Source organism: Dipodascopsis tothii, assembly GCF_038497935.1.
Source record: "Dipodascopsis tothii strain CBS 759.85 unplaced genomic scaffold V1510scaffold_21, whole genome shotgun sequence".
NCBI lineage: Eukaryota > Fungi > Ascomycota > Lipomycetes > Lipomycetales > Lipomycetaceae > Neoaidaea > Neoaidaea tothii.
The window spans coordinates 61,824-83,567 of record NW_027118005.1 but is presented as its reverse complement, the minus strand read 5'-3'; the positions used below and the strand labels follow the sequence as shown (position 1 = coordinate 83,567).

General features: G+C 68.3%; 9 protein-coding genes across 9 annotated transcripts; 4 read left to right on the top strand and 5 right to left on the bottom strand.

The window, feature by feature from the left end:
- Window positions 1-75: 75 nt before the first annotated feature.
- V1510DRAFT_419021 (Hsp70 protein-domain-containing protein) lies at window positions 76-2,984 on the bottom strand. Its single transcript, XM_066934222.1, has 2 exons — window positions 2,374-2,984; window positions 76-2,340 (listed from the first exon to the last, which is right to left on the bottom strand). Exons 1-2 carry the CDS (start codon window positions 2,968-2,970, stop codon window positions 214-216), a joined length of 2,724 nt encoding a protein of 907 aa, XP_066788139.1. The 5' UTR covers window positions 2,971-2,984; the 3' UTR covers window positions 76-213.
- A 369-nt stretch (window positions 2,985-3,353) lies between these two features.
- V1510DRAFT_419019 (uncharacterized protein) lies at window positions 3,354-4,210 on the top strand. The gene has a single exon (XM_066934221.1). It carries the CDS (start codon window positions 3,569-3,571, stop codon window positions 4,082-4,084), a length of 516 nt encoding a protein of 171 aa, XP_066788138.1. The 5' UTR covers window positions 3,354-3,568; the 3' UTR covers window positions 4,085-4,210.
- Window positions 4,211-4,515: 305 nt separating this feature from the next.
- Window positions 4,516-7,903, top strand: V1510DRAFT_419018 (tRNA synthetases class I-domain-containing protein; the record flags this gene model as incomplete). Its single annotated transcript, XM_066934220.1, has 4 exons — window positions 4,516-4,754; window positions 4,829-4,904; window positions 4,939-7,324; window positions 7,359-7,903. Coding segments are annotated over exons 1-4 (3,004 nt in total), but the record flags the coding sequence as incomplete, so codon positions are not given.
- On the bottom strand, window positions 7,829-8,692 carry V1510DRAFT_396234 (60S ribosomal protein uL13). Its single transcript, XM_066931886.1, has 3 exons — window positions 8,600-8,692; window positions 8,413-8,535; window positions 7,829-8,363 (listed from the first exon to the last, which is right to left on the bottom strand). The coding sequence occupies exons 1-3, from the start codon at window positions 8,631-8,633 to the stop codon at window positions 7,921-7,923; spliced, it is 600 nt and encodes a 199-aa protein (XP_066788136.1). The 5' UTR covers window positions 8,634-8,692; the 3' UTR covers window positions 7,829-7,920.
- Window positions 8,693-9,351: 659 nt separating this feature from the next.
- Window positions 9,352-12,205, bottom strand: V1510DRAFT_396232 (uncharacterized protein). Its single transcript, XM_066931885.1, has 3 exons — window positions 11,815-12,205; window positions 11,636-11,783; window positions 9,352-11,604 (listed from the first exon to the last, which is right to left on the bottom strand). The coding sequence occupies exons 1-3, from the start codon at window positions 12,027-12,029 to the stop codon at window positions 9,619-9,621; spliced, it is 2,349 nt and encodes a 782-aa protein (XP_066788135.1). The 5' UTR covers window positions 12,030-12,205; the 3' UTR covers window positions 9,352-9,618.
- A 227-nt stretch (window positions 12,206-12,432) lies between these two features.
- V1510DRAFT_437048 (mitochondrial inner-membrane-bound regulator-domain-containing protein) lies at window positions 12,433-14,584 on the top strand (the record flags this gene model as incomplete). Its single annotated transcript, XM_066935571.1, has 2 exons — window positions 12,433-14,543; window positions 14,572-14,584. 2 exons carry the CDS (start codon window positions 12,433-12,435, stop codon window positions 14,582-14,584), a joined length of 2,124 nt encoding a protein of 707 aa, XP_066788134.1.
- Window positions 14,585-14,614: 30 nt separating this feature from the next.
- On the bottom strand, window positions 14,615-15,061 carry V1510DRAFT_403830 (uncharacterized protein; the record flags this gene model as incomplete). The annotated part of the gene is made up of 1 exon (XM_066932187.1): window positions 14,615-15,061. The coding sequence occupies one exon, from the start codon at window positions 15,059-15,061 to the stop codon at window positions 14,615-14,617; it is 447 nt and encodes a 148-aa protein (XP_066788133.1).
- Window positions 15,062-15,934: 873 nt separating this feature from the next.
- On the top strand, window positions 15,935-16,709 carry V1510DRAFT_419006 (mitochondrial 54S ribosomal protein bL34m). Its single transcript, XM_066934219.1, has 2 exons — window positions 15,935-15,981; window positions 16,122-16,709. The coding sequence occupies exon 2, from the start codon at window positions 16,124-16,126 to the stop codon at window positions 16,517-16,519; it is 396 nt and encodes a 131-aa protein (XP_066788132.1). The 5' UTR covers window positions 15,935-15,981; window positions 16,122-16,123; the 3' UTR covers window positions 16,520-16,709.
- V1510DRAFT_419004 (amino acid permease-domain-containing protein) lies at window positions 16,407-20,801 on the bottom strand. Its single transcript, XM_066934218.1, has 4 exons — window positions 20,367-20,801; window positions 20,240-20,333; window positions 19,883-20,057; window positions 16,407-19,843 (listed from the first exon to the last, which is right to left on the bottom strand). Exons 1-4 carry the CDS (start codon window positions 20,481-20,483, stop codon window positions 16,627-16,629), a joined length of 3,603 nt encoding a protein of 1,200 aa, XP_066788131.1. The 5' UTR covers window positions 20,484-20,801; the 3' UTR covers window positions 16,407-16,626.
- Between the last annotated feature and the right edge of the window lie 943 nt (window positions 20,802-21,744).

The window sequence follows — 21,744 nt, the reverse complement described above, 5'->3', positions numbered from 1 at the left end:
CGGCTGACGAGACACTGCGCGAGCCGCGTGCGATGCGGCTCGCGCAGCCCGCACAGCCTCAGCCGCGCCGCGCACCGCCGCGCATGGACAATACTACTGTAGACTATAATTACATTTTGGATACACCTACAGCTTGAGAGTCGCAGTGACCTCGGAGACCCGGCGCGCCCCATGGGCGTGTCACGCGTCATGGACCCGTAGTGCGTTGTGGCCCTACAGCTCGTCGTGGACTTCCGGCTCGGCCTCGGCCTCAGCCTCCGGCGTCGCGTCAGCCACCGGCTCCGCCTCGGTCTCAGCCACTGGCTCGACCGGTGGCTCCGGCGCAGCCGCGTCGGTCAGCGTCGCCCGCCACCGCTGCGCCACAAGGTCCTCAAACTCCTTCAGCGCAGCCTTGTGCTTAGCCAGCTCGGCCAGCTCCTCATCGACCTTGGCCTCGCCCGCATACACGGCGTCCAGCGCGTTCTCGATCAGCTCGAGCGTCTGCGCGCGCTCGTCCGCCGTCGAGTGCACGTAGATGTGCCGGTGGTTGACCGGGCCCTTGGTGTACTCGGTGGACTCGTTGTCGACGTCCGCAGCCTCCTCGGCCAGCTCAGCCGCGTCCACGATCAGCTGGCGCAGCTTGTACGAGTAGCCCTCGAGCTCGTTGCGGGCCTGGTCCCGGCGGCGGCGCTCGTCGTCGAGCTTGTCGAACGCGCGCAGGCGCGACGTCGACGCCTGCTTGGTCGCACGGCCCATGTTGCGCGGCGAGGCGTAGTGCACCTTGTGGCGGATCGGCTGGGTCTGCACACGCGGGCGCGTGACGGTGGTGGTCTTGGGCGCCGCGGCCGTCGTCGTCGTCTCGGTCTCGGCGCCCGACTCGGCCTCGGCCTCGTCGCCGCCCTTGCCGAAAAAGTTCAGCACCTTCTGCTTGAGGTTGTCCTCGTCCGTCGTCGGCAGCGTCGTCGTCACGGTCTCGGTCGTGTTGCATCGCCAGGCCACGCCGACAACGTCAAAGAGCTGGCTCGCCGTCAGCTCGACCTCCAGCACCGGCTGCAGCGTCTCGCACGTGTACTTGTCGGCCACCTGCGAGCGGCTCTCCTGCAGGCCAACGAGCTCGTGCTGGTACAGCTGCTGGCCGCGCTCGCGGAACGTCAGCAGAGCCGAGTCGGCCGCGGCCGGGATCGCCAGCGGCACCGACGTCACGTTGCGCGCCACGCGCGTGCCCTTGGCAAACAGCACCTCGCTGTACTTGACGCCGTCGGCCTCGACCACGACGTCAAACGGCCACAGCAGCTTCTCGGTCACGTCGATCTCGCGGGCCTTGAACTGCTTCGACACAGCCACGCCGCGGAACGCGGTGCCCATCACGGCCGCCTCGTCCGCGTTGACCGCCTTGGACAGCTTGGCCGCGTCGCCGCCGAGCACGCCGTCGATCAGGTGCTTCTGCACGGCCGGCACGCGCGTCGAGCCGCCCGTGAGAATCACGGCGTCGATGTCGGCCAGGCTCAGGCCGGCCTGCTCGAGCGCGGTCAGGGCCGGCGGCGCCACGCGGTCCAGGATGCCCGAGATCATCAAGATGGCCTCGAACTCCATCCGCGAGATCGTGCCCGAGAAGTCCACGTCGTTGTGCAGCGACTCGATCATGAACCGCGTGTCGGTGTTGGCCGACAGAATGTTCTTGAGCCGTTCGGCCTCGCGGTGCAGCCGCACCAGCGCCCGCGGCGACTCGTTGATGGACGCGTCGTGCTCCGCCACGTAGCGGGCCAGCAGGATGTCGTAGATGCGCTTCGACAGCAGATCGCCGCCGAGCGTGTCGTCGAACGCGACGCCCTCGACGTCCAGCGCGGTCACCGTCTTGGGCAGCTTGCCCGTGCCCTTGACCGACTTTTCGTACAGCGACACCACCGTCGCCGACGTCGACCCCGCGCCCATGTCGTACACAATGTACCGCTGCCGGCCGCTGGCGTACTGCCGCGAGCTCGCGTAGTTGAGCGCGACCGCCACGCCGTCCGTCACCAGCGACACCACCCGCAGCCCGGCGATCTCGGCCGCGTCGACCAGGGCGGCGCGCTGCACCGCCGTGAACGACGGCGGCACCGTGATGGCCACGTCGCGCACGGTCTCGCCGGCGGCCAGCATCTCGCTGGCCAGCGTTTTGATGTGCGAGAACGACGTCGCCAGCACCTCCTCGATCGGCATCGTCAGGTCCCGCGACCGGAACGCCACCGTCGACCGGTTCGCCGCCGGCACGAGCGCCACGCCGGGGTGCGTCGACTGGTAGACCTGGGCCTCGACCGAGTCGACCGACTTGGCCAGCAGCGGCTTGACGTTGAGAAACGCGCTGTCCGGGAACCGCGCCGCCTGTCATCAGCGCCGCCGCCTGCGCACACTTACCAGCGTAGCCGCGTTGCTGCCGTAGATCCGCTCGTCGCCCTTGAATGCGACGCCGGAGATGTCCTTGCGCTTCGAGTCACGGCTGAGGACGATCTCGAACGGGACGCCCGGCGCGACGAGCGCGGCCTTTGTGTTCTGCTGGCCAAAGTCGATGCCGAGGACGGCGCCGAGCGCTGTGTGCGCCAGCGTGAGCGCGAGCACTGCTGCGACAGAAATCCGCATCGTGGACTGCTTCGGATGGACTGATGCTGTGGATCGAAGGCTGCTGCCGGGAAACAGGCCAGCGTGGCTGCCGAGATGCGACGTGGTACCTCGTGGGCCGGGTAATCTCCCCTGATCCAGCCGCACGCTGTGACCTGTTACCCGTGACCGGCGTGACTGGCCGTGACCCGCCAGCCACCCCAGCCACGCGCGCAAGCGACCAGCCTCGCGTGCGTGGCAGCGCGCAGCCGAGCGCAGGCGGACGGGCGGCGACGGCGGCGGCGGGCGGCGGGCAGGCGCGAGGAGCGGCGCCCGCCGGCACGCGGCATTGCGCCGTCCCGTACGCAGCACCACTCCGCAAGCCCGTCGTAAGCACACCGCAGGCACGCGCGGCATCGCCTCCGATCTCCAGCAGCCGCTGGCGCGCAAGCCGCGCGCAGCAGCGGCGGTGGGCGCCGACACGGCCAGCGCGAAGTGCCCCCCACGTTCCACACGGGCGGAACTGTCTACCTGTAGACCGGCGTACACCGGGCGCCCCAACATCGGCACGATCCAGCCGCCCGGATGCGCGGCGCGGCAGCGTCATCGTCAGGGCAGCCGGCCTGCGGCCGGCGCGGCGTCGGTCCCGCGCCAGCGCCAGCGCCCGCACACCTGCCCGTCCTGTCCAGAGCCAGCCAGCGTGTCTGGCGCGCGCGCCGGACGCGCGCAACGGTCGCCGCAGTAGCGCGCATCGGTGGCTGGCCGGCGCGTCCCAGCGCGTCGCGAGGCGGGCGCGATGGCAGGGTGCGTCTAGTGGGCAGCCGGATAGGGCATGGTGGTGACGGGCCCTAACCGCGGCGGGTATGCTAACCGGGCGGCGTCCGACGCAGCCCCGCCCAACATACGCGTCAGGCAGCAGAGTCGCGTCGGTCCTAGACAGTCTGCAGCCGTCGCCGGCACTGGTAATACTCATGGTCACCAGTTCCGCTTCTCCTAGTCAAGCAAACATTCCAACATGAACACCAGCCAGGAGCAGTCCATCGCGCAACCGGCAACGGCCGGCAACGGCCACCGGTCCAAGCGCATCCTGATCTCGACGTACGACTTCCCGCGGCACCCGGCGCCGTTGTCGCGCCGGTCGCCGCTGGACACGCGGTTCACCAAGTCGGCGAGCGAGATCCCGGAGACGCCTGCGCGTCCGCAGATCGAGAAGGACATCCAGCGGTCGCTGCTGCAGATCGGCATGAAGGTCCGCAAGAACGTCAGCGACGGCTACAAGCTGCCGCCCAAGTCGGGCGCGGCTGCTGTTGTGGGCGTGACCGCCGGACGGCCGCTCGTGGTCGACCCGTTTGCGCCTGAGCCGACGGCGGATGCCGACCGCGCCGCACTCAAGCGCGGCCGCGAGGTCGACGTCGACAGCGACACCGAGACCGTCATCGACGACTCGATGTCGCTGGACAGCCTGGACGACTTCGAGGAGGCGTCCTTCCTGGTGCCGCGTTCTGCTGTGGACGAGGACGCGCGCAATTAGCCGGTCCCCGCCGTGTGTGTACAATTATTCATGGCGTGCCCCGTGAGCGGCCGCCTCGGAGTTTGTGTTTGAATATCCTGTTGCTTTGCTCTTTTATTACCGTTCAATGGACTCTGTTGTCTTGTACGAGCGCGCTGGCGCGGAGGGATGGTGGCGACGGCCAGGGTGCCGCGATGGCGCCCGCGATGGCGCCCGCGATGCAAATGGCCGTCGCGATTGTCACGACCATCACGATGCGGCCACCTGTCGTGGCCGCGCCCAGAGCGGCTCGCCCACCGCGCGTCGGTCGCCGCGGCTGGCCACTGGGCGCGTCGCCGCGCGCGTCGTCGAGCCGCACGGCTAGCCGCCGCTAGCCACCGTAGTCGAGCCGCACAACGTGCGGCGCACAACACCTCAAAATTTCGCGCCTCACCACCCACGCAATTGCATCTCCGGAGCAATGGGACTCGTCTACGCTGGCCGCGCCCGGCTGGTCGCCCGGCTAAACCGGCTCTGTCCGCAGGCCGTAGGCGTGATCCAGCGCCGGCTGGCCTCTACCAAGGACGACCTCGAGCATTCCTACCAAGCGTCGCTGCATCTTCCCCAGACCACGTTCGCCAACAGATCCAACCCCAAGGCGATCAAGGAGCTCTACCTGGACAAGTGCAGTGACCGGCTGTACCAATGGCAGGTGAGTGCGACCTGTGGCGGCCGCAGACGGGGTGGCCGAGGAGCCAGGTGGCGCCGAGTCCGACTGACGTCCAGCAATCGAACCTGCCCACAGAATCGAGGTTCGTCCTGCACGACGGCCCGCCGTACGCCAACGCGAACGTGCATCTCGGTAGGTTGCAATTGCCGCGCGGTACTGATGCCAGGCCACTCGGTCAACAAGGTCATCAAAGATATCATCATCCGCTACCAGACCATGCGCCACCGCCAAGTCTCGTACATCCCGGGCTGGGACTGCCACGGCTTGCCAATCGAGCTCAAGGCTCTCGAGGCCGGCGCCAAGAAGGGCCTCAAGAAGGCCAACATGACGCCGACCGAGGTTCGCGCCCTGGCCCGGCAGCACGCGGCCATGTCGTTGGAGGGCCAAAAGACCGACTTTCGCTCGTGGGCCGTCATGGGCGACTGGGAAAATTACTACACGACTATGGACCCGGCGTACGAGATTCGCCAGCTCGAGATCTTCCAGGACATGCTCGAGCGGGGCCTGATCTTCCGCCAGCGCAAGCCGGTGTACTGGAGCTGCCAGTCGCATACGGCTTTGGCTGAGGCCGAGCTCGAGTACGCCGAAAACCACACGAGCACGACCGCGTACGTCAAGTTCCCGCTCGTCAACCGCGGCGGGCTGGCCGCCGTGCTGGCCGAGGCCGGCGTCGACGCCGAGACTCCGGTATCGGCCCTTATTTGGACGACGACGCCGTGGACCATTCCTTCCAATAAGGTCATCGCCGTCAACGCCGAGATGACGTACCGGCTGGTAGCGGCGGCCGACGCCGGCGTCCTGATTGTTGCCGACGAGCGATACGAGCAGCTGCGCGACTTCTTCGGCCCGACGACGACGCTGGCCGAGGGCATCCTGGGCTCGGTGCTGGCCTCGGCCACGTATGTGCACCCCCTGCGGCGGCCCGAGAGCGCACCAGAGCAGCCCATCGTCGTCGCGGACTTCGTCACGGCCTCGTCCGGCACCGGCCTCGTCCACTGCGCGCCCGGCCACGGCATGGAGGACTATCTGCTGTGCCAAAAGCTCGGCGTCGACACGTACTCGCCCGTGGACGACTACGGCAAGTACAACTCGGACATCCTGACCGAGCTGGCCGAGGAGCTGGTCGGCAAGCCAGTCCTGGGCGAGGGCCAGGCCATCGTCATCGACCGGCTGGCGCAGGCCGGGGCACTCGTCAAGCTCCAGAAGGGCTACCGCCACAAGTACCCGTACGACTGGCGGTCCAAGAAGCCCGTGATCGTGCGGGCGACGTCGCAATGGTTTGCCAACGTGGCGTCGATCAAGCGGCCGAGCACGGCCGCGCTCGAGGCCGTCAACTTCGTGCCAGCGACCGGCAAACAGCGCATGTCGTCGTTCGTACGCGAGCGCAGCGAGTGGTGCATATCACGCCAACGCTCGTGGGGCGTACCCATCCCAGCACTGTACGACGCCGACACGGGCGAGGCGCTGATGACGGTCGAGAGCGTCAGCCACGTCATTGCCGAGATCAAGAAGAACGGGATCGACTCGTGGTTCGCGGACGAGACCGACGTGTCGCACTGGGTGCCGCCCGAGCTGCGCGGCAACGGCAGGACGTACGTCAAGGCCAAGGACACGCTCGACGTCTGGTTTGACAGCGGCACGAGCTGGACGCTGATGCGCGATCTGTACGGGGCCGAGCGCGCCGGCAAGCCTCTGGCCGACGTCTACGTCGAGGGCTCGGACCAGCACCGTGGCTGGTTCCAGTCGTCGCTGCTGACGCACGCGGCGTCCAGCAACACGGAGGTCGCGCCGTTCGCCAACGTGCTGACCCACGGCTTCATCCTGGACGAGACCGGTGTCAAGATGTCCAAGTCCCTCGGCAACGGCATTCTGCCGTCGCAGATCACGACGACGGGCATCAAGAGCTTCAAGCCGATCGGCGTCGACGGCCTGCGGCTGTGGATCGCGCAGTCCGAGTACTCGCGGGACATCGCGATCAGCTTTGTGGTCCTGCAGCGCGTGGCCGAGTCGCTCAGCAAGATCCGCCGTACGTTCCGGTTCATTCTCGGAAACATCAGCGACTTTGGCGGCCAGTACACGCCGCTGGAGGACCTACGGCCGGTCGACCGGTACGCGCTCAGCCAGCTGTACGAGCTCGAGAAGGCGGTCAAGGACCAGTTCGACCAGTTTGCGTTCAACCGGGTCGTGCAGCTGGTCAACAACCACATCAGCACGTCGCTGTCGGCGTTCTACTTCACGATCATCAAGGACCGCGTCTACGCGGACGCGACGGACAGCGTGGCGCGCCGTTCGGCACAGACCGTGCTGGCGTACATCCTGCGGGTGTACGTCTCGATTCTGTCGCCGATTGTGCCGCTGATGACCCAGGAGGTCTGGGATCACTCGCCGGAGAGCATCACGGGCGACCGGACGGCCACGTTCTCGCCGTTTGTGCCGGGCTGGTTCGACGCGCCCGAGACGTGGAAGGACGAGCAGCTGGTGAAGGACTTTGCGGTCGTTCACGAGCTGCAGGACGCCGTCAAGGCGCTGATGGAACAGGCCAGACAGGACAAGTAAGTAGCGAGACAGCGGCGGCGCTGACAGCAGGAAAATCGGGGGCTCGCTGGAGGCTGCGGTCACGCTGGCGACTGCGGCTGGCTCGGACGTGCACACGCTGCTGACAGGGCTGGGAAGCTCGTGGCCAGAGCTGTTTATCAGCTCGGATGTGGTCGTGGCCGAGACCAAGGCCGCGCCGGACAGCCCGTGGACGTACGACAAGGCGGTGGCGGTGGGCGAGACCACCGTCGACGTGACGATCTCGAAGCCGCACCTGCACAAGTGCCCGCGGTGCTGGCAGTACACGGCGCCCAGGGCCGAGGAGCCGTGCGGACGTTGCAGTGACGTATTGGCGCAGCTGAGCTAAGCGACGCCAACGACGACGGAAGTAAATAGACGCACACTGTACATAGACAAACCACACTTCTACGTATACGGCACCCAGCGTCGACGGCCTGAACCAGCGCAGAGCCGTGCGGCGCCAACGTATCTACGGCAGAGCAGCGCGCGGCGCGCAGAGCTTAACAAGCAAAACCAATGTTATATTAAGTCACAGGTCCTCGCTTTACATGTATAATACATCAAGTATATTTGAACTTTTGACGTCCGACATTTAGTAGCCGAACGCACCCAACTTCTCGTTAACCTCAGCCGCGACGTCCTTCTTGACGGCCTCGACCTTCTTAGCCTCGGCCTTCTTCTTGGCGTAGTAGGCGGCCGACTTGACCTTTCTTCTCTCCTCCAGACGCGAGACAACGTCCTGGTACTTCCAGCCAACCTCGTGCGACAGACGGCCGACGGTAGTGTACTTGCGGCCGGGCTTCAGTCTGAGGACACGGAGAGCCTGGGGGACGACGACTCTCTTCTTCTTGTCGTAGGGCGGGGGAACACCCTCGAACACCTTGAGGCGCTCAAGAGCGGCCTTGCCACGGGCGGTCTTGTGGGCGATCATGCCCTTGACGGCCTTGTAGAAGATCCGCGAGGGAGCGCGGAAGTGGAACGGACCACGGGTCTTGTTGTATCTGGTACCCTTGCGCAGGTAGGCGTGGTACTTGACTAGAATCATGATCAGCACGGCCCGGAAGCACGGCGCCAGGGTACTTACGCTTCGAGCGGAAGAACTCTCCAGAGATGTTGAGCGACTCGGTGCGGACGACGACAACCTTCTGGCCGTTCAGGAGCTGCTTGGCGACAATCGACGCCAACCGTCCGAGCAAGTGGCCCTTGCCTGCGAGTCGTTAGCACACGTTCCTCAGCGCACGGCGACGAGGGCTCGTCTGGGCATCACATACCGTCAATGATAACAACCGACTCAAAGGTGCTCATGGTGTACTATGAGTTATTGCAAAAGAAAAATGTTGCTGTGTTTAACAAATCGAGAGTGTTAAAGCACTTAAGTCAATCAATATCAAAAAGTGCGCTATGGTGATGTGGTGTTGCAGTTTCGAGATGCCGCGGGAGCGGACGTGACTGCCTTTTCGTGCAACCCTAACGCCTTAGGGCTCTCACAAGGGCCGGGTAACTCTCGCCCGCCCGTCCCAACTCCCAAAACTCTATTCCCGATCCAGCCCCTGGCCCGCGTCCTCCGTCGACATGGACGCCCTGCTCGGCCCGACCGTCTCTGTGGTGGCCGGCCCGGCCGCCGAGCTGCACGCGATTGCCATGCGCCTCGTCGGCGACTACCTGCACGCCCGCCCCGGCCGCCTCGTCTTCTGGATCGACGCGCTCGGCAATTTCCCTGCCGGGCGTCTGCAGCGGCTGCTCGAGGCGCGCGGGCCCGAGATCGGCGACCGCATGATCCTGCTCCGCGTCTTCGACACGCGCGAGCTGCGCGCCGCGGTTGACCGCATCGAGGCCGTCGTGCGCGAGCGCCGCGCGGGCGACGGCCCCGCCGCGCCGTCCGACGCGCTCGTCGTCTGCGACGCGTGCACCGCGCCGCTCAAGATCTCGGCCGGCCGCGATTTCCGCCAGGGCTGCTACGAGACCACGCTCTTTGCGCGGCAGCTGACCGCGCTCGCCCGGTACGACGGCGTCTGCACGCTGGTAAGCACCAAGCTTTTTATTCGTTCGAAAAACCAAGAAAGACTAACACAATATGCATTTTCGGCAGCTCCTCGAGTCTGAGCACCTGCTGCCGTATTACCAGGAGCTCGACAGCGGCCAGCTGACGCGGCCGTCGCTGGAGACGACGCTGTTGTACAACACCGACACCGCGTACGAGGTCGTCGAGCCCACGCCGCCGTGGACGTGGGCGCTCGAGACGCGGTACACGCACTCGTTGGCCGGAGGCGGCACGATCGAGCTGGCATGATCACCAGCCGGCGCGCGTGAGCCGCTTGGACTTGACGTGCGCGCGGTTGGCGACGTGGTACACCAGCGGCGACTCGTTGGCCGAGAGCGGGCTGGGGTACTCCTTGGGCTCGGACAGCCGGTTCGTGCTGGGCGACGAGGCGCGGCTGGCGACGTCCACGGCCGCGTTCTCCTTGACCGAGTCCGCGAACAGGAGCTGGCCAAAGCTGTGGCCGGGCTCGGCGTCGTCGAGGTACTGGCCGACGACCTTGGCGTCGAAGTAGGTCGGGTGCCAGGCGGCGCCGTTGGTGCCGTTGGCGCCGTTGGCGCCGTTCGAGCTGGCGCCGACCGCCGTCGGCGCCGCCAGCGCGGCGTCGATCAGCGCGTTGAACACGTTGCGCGTGGCCGGGACCGGCCGCGGCAGCTCGACGACGGACGGCGCCCAGGCGCCGTGGGCCTTGCGCGCGGCAATCTCGGTGGCGGTGGCCGCCTTGAGCCGGCGCAGCTCGAGCTGGCCCGCAAACGCGTCCAGGTAGAGCAGGCAGAGGCTGTCGACGGCGGCGCGGTGGCGCAGGTCGACGGCGCCGTCGCGCAGCAGCGTCTGCAGCTTCATGGCCATCGGCACGCCGTGCAGGAGCGCGCCCAGGCCGAGCTTGGCGGCCATGATATTCAAAACAAAGTTGATGGCGACCAGGTCGCCGTCGGTGGCAGCGTCGCCGACGATGAAGTCGTAGAGCGCGGCGTGGACGCGGGCGACAAACGAGCCCGCCGCCGCCAGCTTCTCCTGGGCCGGCAGCGTGAAGCTGTCGCGGGCCGGGTCCGCGACCTCGACGCAGAAGAAGGTGAAGAGCGCGTCCAGGTAGGCCGAGCGCGCGGCCCGGCTGTCGAAGACGACGCACTCGGTGCCGAACCAGACCTGGGCCGGCACGGTGTTGCGGTCGACGCCGGTGTGGGTCGAGTTGGCGACGGTGAGGACCTCCTTGATGATGTTGAACGCCAGCGAGAGCACGTAGCTGTTCTCGGCCGCGTCCGGGCGCGGGTCGTGCTCGTAGAGCGAGGCCGCGTCGACGGCGAGCGACGTCAGGTTGTTCTTGATGCCGGTCTTGGCGTCGGCGAAGGCCGGCGCGATGTACGACTCGAGCCGGAGGATGATCTCCGAGACCATGTCCGTGATCTGGTTCGAGTAGTAGATGTGCGTGGCCAGGTCGCCGATCGTCAGCGACAGCTGGCGCACGAGCGTGTCGACGTCGCCGCGGGCGCGGGGGCCGGCGTGGAGCGCGGCCACGATCTGGCTGAAGAGCAGGTGCAGGACGTCGAGCACCGAGAGCCCGACGAGCGAGATCGAGCACGACAGCAGCGACGCCACGAGCTTGGTGATGGTGAGCTCGTTGGCGTGGTGCGCCGGGCGCACGTGGTCGGTCAGGCACTCGAGCAGCGTGCGCAGGATGATGAACCGGAACTGCACCGGCGTCCACTCAGCCAGCAGCTCCACCAGCGCCGTGTTCCACGCGTCGTTGGCCGGCTTGCGCAGCATGAACTGCACGACCGCGCGCGTGGCCAGCCGGACCTGGCCGGGGTTGGTCGTGTCGTAGAGCGTGCGCAGGGCGCCCAGCGCGAGCACGCTGGGCTCGTCCGCGTCGTCCGGGGCGTCGCCCGCGTCGGTCCCGGCCGCGGTCCCCGCCGCCGACGGCGGCGGGTCGTTCGCCGCGCGCGCCAGCCGCATGTTGAGCGCGCCCAGCGCGTCGCCGTGGTCGCCCGCCAGCGCGTCCAGGATCACCGGCACGATCGTCTCGATCTGCAGCTGGCCGTTGGACGCCGCCAGCGCCTCGGACGCCGCCACGCTCTTGGCCGCCTCCAGCGCCACCAGCCGCCAGCCCGCCACGTTGCTCTGCGCGGCCTTCTGCCGCGGCAGGTCCATGTACAGCCCCAGCATGCCCACGTACGCCACCACAAAGTCCTTGTCGTCCGCCAGCAGCGCGCCGTCGTGCGCCGCGCAGAACGCCTTGAACTGCCGTCAGCCCGCCCCCGCGTCCACGTACCAGCCCGCCTGTGTACTGGCACAGCGCCAGGTCGTTGGAGCCCGCCACCACCGTCAGGATCGACACCACGTACTCCGCAAACAGGTTCACGTCCGTCGGGCACTTCTCCACCAGCGCCTTGCAGATGTCCACCGACACCTGCACGTTCCTACCGTCAGTCCGGCCGCGCGCGCACCTACCCCGCCCGGCCGCGCCACAGGTCCGACTTGACCTTGCGGTCCAGGAACAGCCCGACCTTGGGCAGCTTGCTCCGCCGCGTCGACACATAGTACAGCAGGTACGACAGCTCAGACGAGTTCGGGTGCTTCTCCTGCGCCCGTCCGCCCGGATAGCACTGCAGGATGAGCCGCTGGTGCTTTGGTCGGAATTTCGTCCGCATCCTCGACCATAACATCCAGCCGGTCGTTTCGATCTGGCGACGCAACGCTGGCCTGGAGCGGCTGCAGCGTCCGTCGGGTGGGCCTGGGGGGGTCGGGGCCTTGGTCTGGGCCTCGTTCGGGGACGGCGGGGGCTCGGTCGATGCGATGCCACGGCTTGAGGTCGTCGTCTGGCTGTAAGGGCGCGGTGAGGTTCGACACGGACACGGATTTGACTAGCGACCGAACGCCGGATCGCCGAAAGGGGCAAGTTTGCCAGAACGAGCATGCTTGCCCAAACGGGCAAGGCCGGGCCCGCGCGAAAAAACTTCGGCCACGCCCGCACGCCCAGAGAACCAAACCATGAGGCCGACAACCAGACTGGGACGGGCGCTGGCGGCGGCGGTGGCACGGCCGCGGCCGCGGCCACCGGGCGCGCGGATGGCGGCGCGGCGCGCGGCGCCGGTGCGGCGTGCGACGGGATCGGCGTGGCCGCCGGCGGACGGCGCGGCCGAATCGGCGGCCGAGGCGGCGGCGGAGCGGCCCTACGACAGCGACGCGGGCGCGGGCGGGCCCGCGGACGGCGCCGGCGACGGCGCGGCACCGGCCGGCGACGGCGCGGGCGCGCTGGCCGGCGCCACGGTGCATTTCCGCCCGCGCCGGCCCATCACCGGCCAGGACGAAGTCCGCGTGATCATCCTCGACGAGCAGCACACGCTGCGGCCGCGGCGCGTGCGCACGCACCTCGAGTCGGACGCGACCACGCTGGCCGAGAAGGAGCTGGAGGACCTGTCGTCCAAGCTGCTCGTGTTCGAGGACGCGTCCGAGAAGTTCATGGAGACCATCGACGAAATGCGGTCGGCGCGGCCGCAGGTGTCGCAGAAGCGCTACGAGCAGCTCGCGGCCGAGCTGTACGCGGGGTTCCGGGCCAAGCAGCTGCGGGACTACGCGCGCAAGTACGAGGCCGGCGGGGTCCGCAGCGACACGACCAAGGCGGCCGTGATCGAGATCATCCTGCGGGACGTGTGGGGCCTGGCGATCTCGGAGCAGATCCAGGCGCGCATGGACGTGCTCGTGACGGAGCGGTTCGAGCTGTCGCCGAAGCAGCTGGCGCTGATCGTGGGCAAGGAGGGCCGGATCCCGCGCGGCTGGGCGCGGCTGGGCGCGGAGATCACGATCAACCCGGCCGAGAAGGCGATGGTGGTGCGGGCGACGGCGGCCAAGATCGACCAGATCCGGCGGTCGATCCGCGGCATCGTGGACAACATCCTGGACGCGACCGTGGACCTGTCGTTCCTGGCGGCGACGTCGACGACGGTGGAGAGCGTGCCGGTGCAGGCCGTGTCGCGGATCTCGGACACGTACGTCGAGCGCGCGGACGACGGCGCGCTGCGGATCTCGGCGCTGGGCCAGGACAAGCTGGACGTGGCGCGCCGGCTGGTGGTGTCGTCGCTGGGGCTGCCGCTGCGGACGGCCAACGTGGTGGCCGCGGCGGCCGACCCGGCGGCGGACGTGCACTGCTACCGCGTGATCGACAACGACGCGGTGGCGTGGCAGCACCGGCAGCGGCCGTGGGGGCGGTACGCGGCCGTCAAGCGGCGGGGCGGCGGGCCCGCGGCGCCGGCGGCCGAGCTGGACACGCACCCGCTGGCCGTGTTCCGCAACAACAGCCCGCGGGTGGCCGGCGCCGGGCACACGACGGCGGCCGAGGCGGCCGCGGGGCGCGTGGCCGGCGTGGCCTCCTTCGGCGACCTCTTCGGCCTCGTCCAGCGGCTCTCCGCCGGCTTCGAGGCCACGCGCGCGCCCTCGGCCGGGCCCTTCCAGCCCTACTACTCGGCCTCGCTCGGCCAGGTCCTGCACGAGCTCGGCGCGGGCCCGGCCGACCTCGCCGGCCGGCTGGCCGCGCCCGCCAAGGCCAACTTCTTCTCGTCGCACGTGCCGCTGCTCACGCCGTTCCTGCACAAGTCGCTGGCCGAGCCGAGCGCGCTCGCGCCGGCCGCGCTCGCGTACAAGATGCTCGACGGCACAGCCACCAACGAGTACCGCACGTACGTCAAGCTCCGGCTCGTGCCGTCGCCGTACCGGCAGCCGGCCACGTACATGGACCACCCGATCGCCGAGATGTGGTTCCCCGTGACCGAGTCCGGCGAGACCATGGTCAAGTACGGCACGATCGAGCTCATCGAGAGCCAGGTCTACGCGGACGTGTGCCTGCCGCACCGGCCGTACGACGTGCGCCTGGGCCGGGTCGTGGGCGCCATGCTCGCGCCGGACGTGCCGGCCGTCCAGGACTTCCTCGACCGGCTCAAGCTCGACATCCGCGAGAACACGCGGGTGCACATCCCGCCGACGCTGACCGTCGCGCCGCCGGACGCCGAGCCCGTCGAGTACCTCTTCGAGAGCATGGAGCACGTCCAGGAGATGGACTACACCTTCGGCGAGCACACGCTGCGCTACAGCGTCGTCGAGGGCGGCGTGCTGCGCGGCCGCCGCGTCGAGGGCGCCCTGCTGTGCGGCACCCTCGGTGCGCCGGCCGAGTTTGCGGCCTTTGTGCGCGACGTCGACCGCCTGCTGGCCGAGATCGACCGGGTGAGCCACACCTGATGTACATATGTAAATACAATCACTCGTCCGCGGCGGCCTTCTTGGCCTCGGCCTTGAGCCGCTTCTCCTCCTTGAGCCGCAGCTTCTTGAGCCGCTTGCGCTCGGCCTTGTCGATCGGCGCGTCTGCCGTCTCCTGGGCGTCGACGAACTGGTCGTCCATGTCGACGTCCTCGTCCGCGGCGGCCTGCGTGGCCTCTGCGGCCTCGGGCTCGGCCTTGCGCTTGCGCTCCAGCGGGGGCAGCCCGCAGAGGTCCCGGTCTATCCGCCGCAGCTGCTGCGTGACTGCGTTTGAGATGTTGCTGCGGTCCGCGTCCGCGTCGGCGCCGGCGTTCTGGACGGTCTCGCTCTCGATGGTCGCGATGAAGTCTGCCAGCAGACGCTGGGCGGCCTCGTTGGAGATCTTCTGGACGTGCGTGACATGCACCGTCGTGATCCCGGTCTCGCGCCACTGGTTGGCGACGGACATCTGCGGTCAGCGTGCTCGTGCGCCGCACATCGTGCGGCTCAGGTGGCGGGTGCCGGCGGGAGGACTCTGACGAGGCACGAGGGTGCCGGGCGCGGGGCTCTGTGGCGTACCGGGGGTGTGTTCTCCGCGGGGTGGCGGCCAAAGACTGGCGGCCAGAGCTGGCGGCCAGAGACTGGCGGCCAGAGACTGGAGTGCTAAGAAGGTGAGCCGCGCCTCGTGCGGCGCGGCGTGCGGCGTGCGGCTCACCGTGCGGCTCACCGTGCGGCTCACCGTGCGGCTCACCGTGCGGCTCAGGCTTGGCCTGTGTAACCTCAGCAGTGCCACAGCCTTGCGCCACTGGGGCTGACGCCGCACACCGTGCGGCTCACACAGCTTGCAGACGAGCCTGCGGCCGCCGCTCGCCAAACGCGGCTGTCCGTCGGGCAGGGCACGGCAGTGTGTCCACCGCCCCGCCTGCCCGGCGGGCAGCCACCCGCACCCGAGTGGCAGTTCGAGGAGCCAGACGCCATAAGCGAGCCGCACCGTCTGCGGCTCAAGCCGATCTGTGTCCTCAGGCCGCCAGCCGCTCCACAGGCCTCAGGATCGGCCGAATGCCCGTCCCAGGGCGGCCATGCCTGTCTCGTAGATCGGTCGGGCCTGCGAACAGGCCGGTTCGATGGCTCTGCAGGGACCGCAGCGTCCTCCACGGCGCGCCACACCCCAAGCTCCGCACGCTGACCCGGCCGCCAGCCCAGCCTCCGCCAGGCGTCCTCGCCAGGCGCTGCCGCCGTTCGTTTCGTACTCACCTTGTGCTGTGGTGCTAAATCGCAGACAAAATTTTCGAGGTGCGGAGCAACGCAACGCAGTGGGAGTTATCATGACCTGAGCCGCAGCGCAGAATTTTCACCACTCTGCACCATCAGAAGCGCGGGCTGCTACAGGTGAGTACTCCTCAACGCCGGCCCCGGCCGGGCCCAGAACTCGCAATCGCCCTCGGCCGGCCGGTCAGCAGGCACCGGGGGCGCGCGGGCGATGGCTGACCCGCGGTGCCGCAGCTACCACGGACACCAACTGACCGCAGATATGTTTGCTCGTCTCGGCTCCAGCCTGGGCTCCAGCCTGCGGTCCAGTCTCCGCACGGCCGCGGCGCCCGCGCCGGCCATGCGGCGGTCGCTCTTCATGGCCGCGTCGTCCATCAAGCACACGGCGTCGGCGTCGGCCGCGGCCACGCACGCGCGCCACACAGCGCTGACGTCCGGCAGCGCGCCGTCGCTGCTGTCGGCCGTCGTCGGCCAGTCGCCGCTCGCCGGCGCCTTCGCCGCGCTGCAGCGCCGGTGGAAGGCGCGCGGCACGACGTACCAGCCGTCCACGCGGCGGCGCAAGCGCAAGTTCGGCTTTCTCGCGCGGATGCGCTCGGCCACCGGCCGCAAGGTGATCCAGCGCCGCCGGGCCAAGGGCCGGTGGTACCTCACGCACTGACCTGTACATACGTCTATCTCACAATGCATTTTACCAAAATCTCCAAGCTCTCGTCCCCGTCGTAAGTCGTATCGGGCCTCGCCCTACTTTACATCCACACATGCAAACTACAATGCCATCGTCACAGTCACGTTCATCGAGTGCACGAGCAGGACCGGCGGCAGGTCGCGGCACCACAGGTCGAGCTCCTCGAGATAGGCCAGACTCTCGTCCTCGCTCTGCCAGGTGTTGACCATCGGCGCCGGCAGCGTGGCCAGCAGCACGGCGGCCTGGGCCGAGACGCCGCGCATGAGGTCGTTGAGCACGAGGTGCTGCGCGCGCGCGGGTAGGTCGTTGAACGAGAGCGTGGTCGAGACGGCGGCCATGGACCGGTTGGTGACGGTCCGGTGGAGGGCCGACATGTCGCCGAAGAAGCCGGAGCGCTGCGTGGCTGTGCGCGTCAGCGGCTTGGTGTCGTCGTCGTCGTCGTCCGCCGAGATGAGCGTGGCCGAGCTGGCCACGGTCGACAGCTCGGCGACGGACGACGGCTGCCGGTTGAGGTGGTCGGCGCGGGGCGCGGACCGGGCCGCGAACCGGATCGTCTTGTGCTCCTCGTCCTCCTCGTCGAGGACCTCGGCGTGGGGGATTTTCTGGCCGCTGAAGTTGGGCAGCGGCCGGCGGCTGCGGACGGACGCCGACGTGGACTGGTGCGACAGCGGCGGGCGCTCGGGCGTGAGCGGGTCCACGGCGTCGTCGGCGGCGGCGGCCGCAGCCGCCTGCGCAGCCGCCTGCGCGGCCGCCTGCGCCGCCTGCGCCGCCTCGAGCTTGTACAGCGTCGCCGACGACGACGCCGTCTCCTGGCGCGAAATGCTCTTGCTGCGCGTGCGCACCACCGGCCGCGGCCGGTCCTCGTCCTCGTCCGCGTCCGCAAAGTCGTCCGCGTTCTGCACAAACTCGTCCAGCAGCCGGCTCGTCTGCATGCTCAGCGACATGCCAATGCGCTGCACGTCCGAGAACGTGTGGCGGCGCTTCCGCAGGCCCGCAAACTCGCCGTCGCCGCTCTCGAGGTCGTCGGCGGCCGCGGCCGGCGCCACCGGCGGCGCCAGCTCGCCCGCCCACGCGCACGTCGGGCCGTCCTCGCGCGTGATCATGCCCTCCAGCAGCGTCCACGGCAGCGCCGCGCCGGGCTGGACCATGCCCATGGCCTCGAGGCTCGCCCGCGCGTCCTGGACCTCGCGCCACCAGTCGTCGCCGGCCAGCGCCTCGCCCACGCGCCCCGTCGCGTCCGGCCGGCCGTGCACGAGCGTCTCGTACGCCGGCACGGACCCGTCCGACAGGCAGAACACGCACACCTCGGCCTCGATCCGCAGGTTCTCCAGCAGCGTCTTGACGCGGCCGCGCTCCTCCTCGACGTCCTCCGCAAACTCCACAAACACCATCACGCGCAGCTGGTACGACTTCTTCCAGGCCGGCACCGTGTGCAGGATCGCGCCCAGCTGCAGGATCAGCGTGTACGTGTCGAAGTTCGTCGTCGACACGTGCCCCTCGCCGTTCGGCTCGAACATGTGCGCCGACATCTGGATCGGCCACAGGTCGATGTACTGCTTCGCGCGCGCGCCCCGCGGCACCCACGTGTACGGCAGCTCCAGCGACGGGAAGTTGCGCGCGATCGCCACGTTCACGTGCATCGCCAGCAGGTCCTCGATGATGTTGACGTACTGCGTCGCCGTCATCTTGTTGCCGTACTTGAACTCGTCCGTCGGCAGCGCGTCGATGTTGCCCTTGTACTTGTACGAGAACTGCAGCGGCGCGTGCGCGCGCTCGCGCTTGCCGGCCGCCACCGACGGCACGTCCACCAGCGGCCGCGACGCCTTGTAGTCGGCCACGTTGAAGAAGCCCATGACGGCCACGTTCGGCTTCATGCCGCCGAGCCCGGCCTGCAGGACGATGTTGCGCACGCCCCACACGATGTCGGGCCCGGCGGCCATCTGCACGAACGCCTTGACGCGCGAGATGTCCCGGAGCTTGAACCACGCGTTCTGGAGCCGGGTCATCTCGGGGTACGACTCCTGGAAGTCGTCCATGACGACCACGTGACCGAGGATGTACAGCGCGCCCTTTTTGAGCGAGTTGCAGAAGTGGATCAGGTTCCACGAGTCACGTGGGTCGTCGACCAGCAGCAGCACCTGCGGCCGCCAGAACTTGACGTGGTCCTGACGCAGCCGCAGCAGGTACTTCCGGACCTGGTGGTAGATCAGGGACTGCGCCACGTCGCCCCACGACTTGGGTGGCGTGATGTAGTGGATGATCACAAAGAGGCCGATCGTGACCGCCAGGATGACGCTGGCGTAGATGCCGTCGACCACGAACATGGTCGCGATCGACAGCAGGCCGCCGACGAGCGCGGTCGACCAGTGGAAGAAGTGGAACGACGGCCGGAAGTTGGGCGCCGAGCCGATCTTGAGGAGGAAGCAGGCCACGTCCGTGACGATGAACGTGAGTAGGAACGCCATCGTGACCAGGCCGGCGATGGTGTTGATGTCGAGGAAGAGGATGAGCTGGCAGATCACGTAGGTGATGCCGACGGCGTAGATCGGCTCGTCGCCGACCTTGGTGCCCATCTTGAAGACGGCCAGCTGGGGGACGATGTCGTCGCGGGCGATGGCCTGCAGGACCTTGGCCGCGCCGACGATGCCGACGATGGCCGAGAAGAGCGAGGTCGACATCTCGCCCAGGATGATCACGTACTTGGACAGGTTGACCGTCTGCAGGACCTGCACGTCCGTGTAGAGCAGCTGGCGGGGGATGGACGAGGCCATGAAGACGATGACGAGCGAGTAGAAGCAGAACGTCATGAGCAGGCCCGAGAGCGTGCCCTTAGGGATGCTCTTGCCGGGCGTGCGCAGGTCGCCGGACATGGACGCGCCGGCGAAGATGCCGGCCGTGGCCGGGAAGAACAGGCCGAACATGGACTGGAAGTTCTCCGGGCCGTCGTTCTCGCTGCCGGCGGCGCCGGCGGTGAAGTGCGGGAGCAGGTTCTCCTTCAGCGTCGCCAGCGAGATGCCCGAGTACACCGTGTCGTAGTCCATGATGTAGTGCGGCTTGACGAAGAACGCCGAGAGCGGCACCGACAGCGTGGCCGTGACGAGGATCACGAACAGGACATAGCCCGTCTTGGTGAACACGGACGAGCCGGCCATGCACGCGGCCGAGCACACCAGCAGCAGCACGGACGCGTACAGAAACTCGTACCAACGGCCCTCGGGCAGCAGCGGCGCGGTCACGCCGTACTCGCGGCCGAAGTTGGCCAGGATGGGCTCGATGAAGCCGATGACGTTGAGGCCCCTGAGGTTAGCCGCGCCGCACCCCGTGCGGCTCACTTACGCATTGAGCACCTGGCCGATGTAGAAGATGATGCCGATCGAGCCGCCAAACTCGGGGCCGAGACTGCGCGAGATCATGTAGTAGGCGCCGCCGCCCTTGACTGTGCCATTGGTCGAGATGGCCGAGATCGAGAGCACGGTGAGGAGATCGATCACGTAACTGATGACAAGGATGCCTGACGTTAGCTCGGCCAACTCCGACGGCGCGTGCGCGCGCGGGGCCCGCCGCGGACGCCCGCCCGGGCGCCCACGCCCACCCGGCGGCCGTCCGCACGCGCGTGCCGCCCGGCGTGGGCCCGGTGGCCGTCCGGCGGCGCTCCAGCGGTCGCCCGCGCGCGCCCACGCGCCCGTTACCCACCTAGCATGCCCAGTACGCCGACCTGGCCGAGAATGAAGCCGAACCGGAGAAACATGATGATCGACAGCACGTTCAGCGTTGTGGGAACGAACACCTGGCGTCAGTCCGGCCGTGCGCGCGCACTTACGCCCGCAAACGTGCCCATCTTCTGAGCGTCCGCCGGCTTCTCAGAGTCGCGGCGGGCAGCGCGCGAGCTGCGGCGCCCGAACGGGCGCCGCAGGCGTGTGAGCAGCGAGTTCGCCATCGCCACACACAGCTACCGGGGCCCGGGCGAAGTGGTTGTCCTGGTTGTCCTGGTCGTCCTAGTCTAGACAGAGGCGGGGCGTCGCAGTGTCGGGATCGCCCGAGAGTCGTGAAGTCGTCGGCGACGTTCGGTCGGTTCGCGACGTTCGATCGGGCGAGCTTCGTCGGCTCGCTTCGAATTTTGGCGGTGCAGAGAGGCAACCGAACAATCCTTGAGGATCTGCCAGAGTGTGGTGGCCAGCGATCTGGAAGACGAATGTTAGATTGCAAGCATGCCACCGGACAGCTACAGGTAGTGAGCGACTAGCGAAGAAAGAACATAGTACGATCGTCTATTAATCAGATGGTACCCCCAGATGGCGCGTGGCACCCAGCAAAGTGGGAGTACCCGGCGCCCGGATAAGAAACGGTACGAACACCACAAAGAGCGCAGCCAGCGCCTACAGAGGGGGCTCGTGTTACCCTAGGAGTACAGCGCGGACGCGGGCAAGCCACAGCCAAGCCGTGCAGGGCCTAGCGCACACCGTATTGGGCACGGGCGCGCTCGTCGACGTCACCGTAGACTAGGCCTGGGCTAGGGCGTGCGTTCTGGACGCAGGCCGCCCGCGGCACAGCCGGTGTGCCACAAGACGGCCCACCGGCGACGGCTGCCGCGTGCCCCCCGGTAGACGGCACGCGTGCCGATAGCCCGACGACGGCAGCGACCGCTGTCCGGAGCAGATAGAATAGATAGCCAGATAAGGGGACACGGGGCCCTGGCCACGCCGTTGCCACACGCTGTGGCTGGATCGGAGATGCCGACGACAATACGAGCTCGTATATAATGCGCGCCACGCCATTGCACTGGCTGGCACGCAGCAGCAGCGGGGCCACGCCGCGGTGCTGGGTCCGCGCCGGCTGGCGCGGGACGCGTGGGCGATACAGGCGGCGGTGCCGTGGCCACGGCCGTGCGGCGCGGAGCGGCGGACCGGGCGTCGGCGTTCGCCGGCGCCCGGCGCACCGCGTGCCGCCGGCCGTGCCTGGCCGTGCCTGGCCGTGCCTGGCCGTGCCAACGGCCGGTGTCTGCCAGCGACCGCCGATGGCCGTGGCGAGCACTACCGGCCGGGCCGGCTGGCACGCGGCCGCCCAGCAGCCACAGCGCGGCCGCGCCGGCCGCTACCAGGCGCTCCAACGCGCCCAGTCGGTACCCACCGCCGCTCCAGCACCCCTGGCGCCCAGCTGCGTTCCCGGCGGTCGTCCGGCGCACGTGTGCACGCCGCCAC

Excerpts from the sequence above, each read along its gene's own strand:
- V1510DRAFT_419021 (XM_066934222.1), bottom strand. The coding sequence starts at position 2,970 with ATGCCGCGCGTGCCTGCGGTGTGCTTACGACGGGCTTGCGGAGTGGTG. Across the intron at positions 2,341-2,373 it reads GCAGCAACGCGGCTACGCTG|GCGGCGCGGTTCCCGGACAG; the intron begins GTAAGTGTGCGC and ends CGCTGATGACAG.
- V1510DRAFT_419019 (XM_066934221.1), top strand. The coding sequence starts at position 3,569 with ATGAACACCAGCCAGGAGCAGTCCATCGCGCAACCGGCAACGGCCGGC.
- V1510DRAFT_396234 (XM_066931886.1), bottom strand. The coding sequence starts at position 8,633 with ATGAGCACCTTTGAGTCGGTTGTTATCATTGACG. Across the intron at positions 8,536-8,599 it reads GTCGGTTGTTATCATTGACG|GCAAGGGCCACTTGCTCGGA; the intron begins GTATGTGATGCC and ends AACGACTCGCAG. Across the intron at positions 8,364-8,412 it reads AGAGTTCTTCCGCTCGAAGC|TCAAGTACCACGCCTACCTG; the intron begins GTAAGTACCCTG and ends TCATGATTCTAG.
- V1510DRAFT_396232 (XM_066931885.1), bottom strand. The coding sequence starts at position 12,029 with ATGTTATGGTCGAGGATGCGGACGAAATTCCGACCAAAGCACCAGCGG. Across the intron at positions 11,784-11,814 it reads CTGTGGCGCGGCCGGGCGGG|GAACGTGCAGGTGTCGGTGG; the intron begins GTAGGTGCGCGC and ends GACTGACGGTAG. Across the intron at positions 11,605-11,635 it reads GCCAGTACACAGGCGGGCTG|TTCAAGGCGTTCTGCGCGGC; the intron begins GTACGTGGACGC and ends GGCTGACGGCAG.
- V1510DRAFT_419006 (XM_066934219.1), top strand. The coding sequence starts at position 16,124 with ATGTTTGCTCGTCTCGGCTCCAGCCTGGGCTCCAGCCTGCGGTCCAGT.
- V1510DRAFT_419004 (XM_066934218.1), bottom strand. The coding sequence starts at position 20,483 with ATGGCGAACTCGCTGCTCACACGCCTGCGGCGCCCGTTCGGGCGCCGC. Across the intron at positions 20,334-20,366 it reads AGATGGGCACGTTTGCGGGC|GTGTTCGTTCCCACAACGCT; the intron begins GTAAGTGCGCGC and ends GACTGACGCCAG. Across the intron at positions 19,844-19,882 it reads ATCGGCCAGGTGCTCAATGC|GGGCCTCAACGTCATCGGCT; the intron begins GTAAGTGAGCCG and ends GGCTAACCTCAG.